The sequence below is a fragment of the Theropithecus gelada genome, chromosome 12 (assembly GCF_003255815.1).
Source record: "Theropithecus gelada isolate Dixy chromosome 12, Tgel_1.0, whole genome shotgun sequence".
In the NCBI taxonomy this organism is placed as follows: Eukaryota; Metazoa; Chordata; class Mammalia; order Primates; family Cercopithecidae; genus Theropithecus; species Theropithecus gelada.
Genome location: NC_037680.1, coordinates 86,669,303 through 86,675,741, shown reverse-complemented (window position 1 = coordinate 86,675,741; position 6,439 = coordinate 86,669,303). Strand labels below are relative to the sequence as shown.

General features: G+C 35.8%; 1 protein-coding gene across 2 annotated transcripts in view; it reads right to left on the bottom strand.

Annotated features, from left to right (window-relative positions):
• Positions 1 to 1,329: 1,329 nt before the first annotated feature.
• UNC80 (unc-80 homolog, NALCN channel complex subunit) overlaps positions 1,330 to 6,439 on the bottom strand; it is a 232,700-nt gene continuing 227,590 nt past the window's right edge. For both annotated transcript variants that reach the window (XM_025404486.1, XM_025404487.1), the window contains 2 exons: positions 6,237 to 6,436; positions 1,330 to 5,261 (listed from right to left, as the gene is read on the bottom strand). In XM_025404486.1, coding sequence (XP_025260271.1) covers positions 4,995 to 5,261; positions 6,237 to 6,436 — 467 coding nt within the window. In that variant the 3' untranslated portion in view covers positions 1,330 to 4,994. The remainder of the gene's footprint in view (positions 5,262 to 6,236; positions 6,437 to 6,439) is intronic.

Here is a 6,439-nt window from a genome sequence, read left to right as displayed (position 1 = left end):
ATCTGTAAAGACAGTGCCCAGCTTTAGGGTTGTATTAAATGAGTGAAGCCAGATAATGCGCGCAGCAGGATGCCTGGTGCTCAGTACAAAATGGTAGTTATTATTACCCTCTTTTTCTGCCTCTGCACTTCCTCCTTCTTATCTTTTTTGTTTTTCCCTCTGTTGAGGCTCAGAAAATAATAGTCCAAAGTGAAGGCCTCAGACGCAACAGTGTTTCTCTGACTCCATGTCCTGCTCTCTTCTCAATCTCATTCTCCCAGGAGGCAGGTCATAGAAACTAGAGCCCCTTTTCCCTAAGAAGAGTCATTGAAACCAGAACTCCCTTTTCTTGAAGCCAGCCATAAAACCCAAAAGCATTACTCTAGCTTTCCTCCACCTTTCTGTGTAAAAACTGGCCAAAAATTATTTGACCTACTTCAATTGTAGGTTATAAAACTCCTAGAGAAGGTTCTATCCCATATCCAGGAGAAGGGAATGCTGCACAGAGAGGCCGGGAATCCAAACTAGACTGGCCAAGGCCGGGTCAGACTATTAGCATTAGATCGCCTATTTTGTCCAATCGTATTTCTACATGGCTGTCCATACTTTGTTGAACCTAAGTATAAAAATGGGTAATCACCCCTGTACCTTTGGGTCTTCATTCTAAAGGCTCCAGTGTCAGGTAAAACTATGATCAAATAAGTTGTTATGCCTTTTATCCTGTTAAACTTCTTTTTGTCAGTGATGTTCAGGAAACCTTTGGAGGGTGAAGGGGAAGTTTTCCCTTGACCCCTACACCTCTCCAGTGCTCATTCACAAATTGTGATAGGTTTGTGTGCTGTTCACAGTTCAGAAATGGATAAGAGTATCCTGATGCTAAATGTGCCTAGGGTCAGAAAAAGAGACAGAAGTAAAACCACATGAGGGGGAAAAAATGGACTTAGCAAGAGCAATCCTTAAGGGGTCAGAATAGAGCACTTTGTATAAAAGACGGAAGTGGTAACTTGGACCACGTGGTGTTTCTGGCCACATTGTGAGGACAACCAGATCTTTAACAATCCCACTGGGAAATCTACCAGTTATTCCAGTAGGTCAAAGCCTGGGCAGAGAAGTTTATTTTTATTTTGAAAGGTAGATTTGGAAAGCATGAGTAGAGCTCAGTTTGTCGGGAGGGGTGACAGGGAGTGTATTGGAGGTGTCTAACTGGATGGTCGTGACCTCAGGCCAGACTGGGGAGGTTGAGGATGGACAGCAAGGCATTAACAAAGGCACACCTCAGGGATCCAAAATGAACATCTTCCTGAATGAGTCAACCTATTCCCTACATTAAGAAATGAAACAGGCATCTTAAATGTTTTTAGATATATTTTATTATATGTGCATACCTAAACACAGAAGTCTTAATATCTTTCATAAATATCTTTCATTAAACATTTCAGTATTTATTCATATGTATTTTTTCCATGTTCTTTGGTCATTCAATGTTCATAATAGACTTTATAGTTATCTGAGGGAAGTCGGCTGTGTAGTCAATCTTTTGTTTTAACCTATAAAATGGCTAATACAGGATTTTCATCCTGTGGTCACAGTGACTATTCAAAGATTTATGGAGGTAAATTGATCTGTAATCCTAAATGATCATAAAATAATATAAGTAAATTTGTCTTAAGCTTTTCCAAATACATTCTGCCCTCAACTTGTTTTTATTCTCCTGAGTGTCAAACCAAAACTTGTTTCTGAAATGCTGCAGTTGAAACCCACTAAAGTAAAAGAAATGGGACTTTTTACCCCCTAGCAAGACAAGGTCATGGAATTGGAAGAGTGAGGTCATAGGGCAACAGCATGACTTGGTGTGATAGCAGCAAATTCTGGAGACTGTTCTATTAAAGTATCCTTTATAACTTGAGGAAGGATATTTAATTCATGTTTTTGACTATAATTCTATTCATTTATGACCCTTTCTTCCCTGTATTCTCATCTTAGATACTCTCAGAGGTGGGCAGCAGAGTGGAGGAAGTTCTTTGTTGACTAATGGAATATAATGCTAAAGAAGAGAGGAGCTATCACCTTGTTTAAGGTACACTTGGAGGCTTGAAAGAGCAAACCAGTTACTCCCAGCCTGTGCAACAAGCCCTAACCAGATCACTAGTACCACAGATTTTTCCACCAGCACTGCCATGCCCATTTATGCCTTTTGATTTTGACACTGTAGTTCTAAGTGCCTTGTCTTAATGCACTCAATAACTCAGTTTCTTTTTCAGAAAAATGACATAGCTTATCTAATAGAAATCTAGAAAGCAGCAAATACTGAAAAATGAAAGTAAAATGTTTTGCTATAGGAGATCCTATATCCAGGATTTAAACTGTTTTAATTGCATCTGAGTCATACTATCATGGATAACACATGGTTTATTCCAAGGTCTCTCAAAAGTTAATTTCAGAAGAAGCAACTTCTTTGTGGAGTCTAATGTTTTCTACATGGGAAGTGGGTACCTTTTTTGTTTTTCCTCTGAATAAGATAAATATCATTAAGCATCATCGCTTAAAAGAAATGATCTACTATTACCAACACTGTATTTATCATATGTAGTAATTAGCTTTTAGTCATGTACTTAATAATATTTTGAATATTTATCTTGAACTTTTTTCTAATCTTCCCCAACTTTTTTTTTTTTTAATAGTTATTCCTTTCAAACTCCAGGTAACAGTATTCCTGAGAATACATCTTGTGACAGTTTTATGCACATACATATAGATACTTTAGCCATTACACATAAACAGTCAACACATTACATTCAACACATTTAAGGGCACCTTAAATGGAACAGATGCACACATCTGCAAAATTTCAATAGTCCCAGTATGAAAACATTCCTACTCTGTAAGGCCCTGTTTCTCAGAGTGGAGGCTTTTTTGCAAGATACAACATTGCTTAGCTTATTGAAAGTTTCTAATAGACTTCCACACACAAGAGTGATGGAGTCAGGCTAAAAGGCAGACAGACCAGCATAATCATGTTCAAAACAGCCCAACAGTTTTTAAATACATATAAAGGTATTTATGATTCTTGTTGGATATTTAACAATCTTCTTTGACTTCTTTGCTATTTAAATATTTCATACAATTATACATAGATAATTTGAATCAAGAAACTGGAACAAAGCACACACATACATAGAGACGCACAATAGCCCAGACACTTGTAATTACCAAACATAAGGCCTCTAATGCTAATTGAGCAGCATAATTTTTAACAGGTGAAATATATCAGCTTGGAATCATAAAACCACTTAACATTTATATTCCTGCACTTGAGAATTATTTCAGCATTAACTGTAAATAACATGAAAATATTGTAAAACATAAAAGAGGTCATTTACTGCCTCCATTTTCTGAATTGTTAGATTTGAAATTTTTAGTTTTGTTCTTTTATCTTTAACTCATGGATATCTTTCATTCTCTTACTGAATAGGACCATAACCCCAAATTATATTTGAAATTATAAACCACAATATAAACAATGCCTATTTAATAAGCAATTCTAACAAAAAATAATTTTCCTTTATGATTAAGGTGGGTTTAGTAGGTATCTTCTTTATATACGTACACATTTCACAGCCAACACACTCAAAGTTTAAGCATACAGAATGTGTTTTAAATTCATTGCAGGGTAATCAAAGTCTATATTTAACTTCATCTTGAGGACTAAAACACATACACGCACGCACACATACACCACCATACCAATTTAAGTATGTATATGAGTTTGTATATGCTTAGTTGTTAGGTAACAGTTTTCTAATGTAAACTGCTAAAATTTTGAAATTCAATTGTGAACCACATGATGCACAGCCCTGCTATAGGATCAGTAACACACTAGGTGTTGGCCTCACAAGCCTTCTAAGTGTTACACTTTTCTTGAAGTAACTGAACTTCAAGTTAAAGGCCTATTTGTAAAATATATAAACTGGAGGTGTCTATGAAGAAATTGCTTACTTTATACGTTTTTCCTTATAAACTTAGATGTTCCAAGTATCATAAGAATATTGTTTCTATTAAGAAAATGTTATTTTATTAAACCGATTCTAACAACACTAACTTTAATATTTGAAAATATGCCCTCCAGGGCAGGCACAGGATACTGTAAGGAAAAGTATTACTAATCACATTTTCCAGTATCTTCTAATCTTGGTATTGATGTAGTCAGGGCTAGGAATAGGAATACCATCTCTTTTAAGTGATTATATTTACATTTGGTTTTTATAATTGTATAGGCTGTTCAGGTTCTTAATTCAGAATTATTTCTGATGATTTCTAGAATATTCTGTAATATTCTAATGTGATATATTATGAAATGGGATGATCTTATGCCATTTGCATTTTGATTTACAACATGCAATGAAAATGGTAGTTGAAAAATAAATATCTAAAAGTCCACAGCTCTCTATATAGTTTTTTTTCTTCATCTAAATGGCTGTATTGTTAATCAAAACAAAAATGGCTGTAGGCTTATTTGTTATTTAGTCTCCCCAAAGTAATGTTTTTCTTATTTTTTTAATGTAAATTGCTACTTATATAGCCAACCTGAATTAATATTTTTAAAACTATAAAAATAAATATTTGCATGAGATGTATAATGTGAGTAATCTCAAAAAATTGCATTATATTTTTAGATCCTATTATTAATATTTCTCTGAAAGCAGTGCTGAATAGTATATATTTTTAACTGCTGAAGGCTTCTTGAATCATAAACAATGTACAGTGAAATGGCTCTTTCCCCTTATTCCTCCCTGGTTTTATGATTTTTGCACAACTAAATCCTTTCAGCCATTGACTTTTAAAATGTTTATGAAACATTATGTATATTGGCAGCAAAACCTATTCAGATTTGTGCCACCCATTAAAAGTAAAGTGCTATTTTGTAATTAATCTTTTTCAAGCAAAAGTATTGAACTTGTAGTAGAAAGATCACTTTCATGTCTTCTCTATACCTGCAGAGCTTACAAGATACAGAATTAAACATGAGACTCATCTAAGACTGCATCCGTTTTCCCCAGCTCAGTGGGAGTAAAGGTGAACTGGCTAGACAGTAGTGGGTTCTCCATGCCATTTTCCTCACTGATGTGAAGGACAGTGTCTCCATGCTGGAGGAGGCTGGATGTCTCGAGGCCTGTGAAGTCATCAGGGTCAGAGAGTTGGGTAGAGAGTGGACTGTGTGCAGTAGCACCTTGCGCTTCTGTGTCCTCCTTCTTTTCTCCTTCTTCAGTGGGGAGGTTCTCACTCTGTGATCGAAAGGATCATAACATTATGGAAAGATAGGATGGGTACCAGAGAAGAACATCAAAAAATGTTGTTGTCTAGTGGTAATGGGAAAAGGAATCAGATGGCTAGTCCCAGTTCCAGCCTTTGTAACAGGTAGGATGTTATGTAAGCCCTTCCAACTTTCTAACCCTCAGTTTTTGAACCTGGAACATGAACACAATTTTTTGTCTTGCTTATCTTGTAAACTGTGAGGATCAAATGAGATAATAAAGCTTAGTGTTAAAATGTTTTTTAACCATTAAAGTCTATACAAATGTATACAGTAACATTGCCCTTTAGTTTTCCTTAAATACCACATGAGAAGAAGGTAAAAGTCTAAGAATTCATTTATAAAAATGAAAAGAAAAAATATACCAAAACAAGAAAAATATCAGTGGGAAAAATAGCAAAACAATGAGGAAAAAGATCAAAACGAAAAGTTCCTTTCATCTTATAGGACATACAGGTTCTATATTTAAAGGCTTTATCTAAACTGGTAACTTTATTTTTTTTAATTGAACTATCTTTCAGCTATCCTTTATCTGAAATGCTTGGAACCACAAGTGCTTTGGATTCTGATTTTGGAATATTTGCATTATATACTTACCTGGTTGAGCATCCTTAATCCAAAAATCTGAAATCCAAAATGCTCCAAGAAGCATTTTCTTTGAACATGAACTTCGAATGTTATATCAGCACTTAAAAAGTTTCAAATTTTGGAGCATTTTAGGTTTCAGATTTTTGTATTATGGATGCTCAACCTGTATAAACCTGTTATATTCCTGGCTATACTTTATATAGATTTTCTCTTTCATGATGGCAGGAGCAGTATCTGTTTGGATAACAAAGCATTGCAGACCTGGACTTAATTATATGGAATAAATGTGCATATCCAAGTGGCTGCTAGAAGTAAGTACACAGGGAGCAAGCCTTGCCTGTTTCTCTAGTGCCCTCACCTGCTTAGGAGACAGGCTGTGGAGATCCGCAACAACTATGGCGGGAGAAGATGTGAGGACTGGTTCGTCCATTGCTTCTGGTTTCCTAGATGGGGCTGGGCTGCAGCCCTGTAGTTGGCCTGTTGCAGGAAGTGCATCTGTTGGGGCAGCTGCTGGCTCTGGCTGAGCTTCAATGAAGGTCACAGATCGTTTCTGATCCGCTG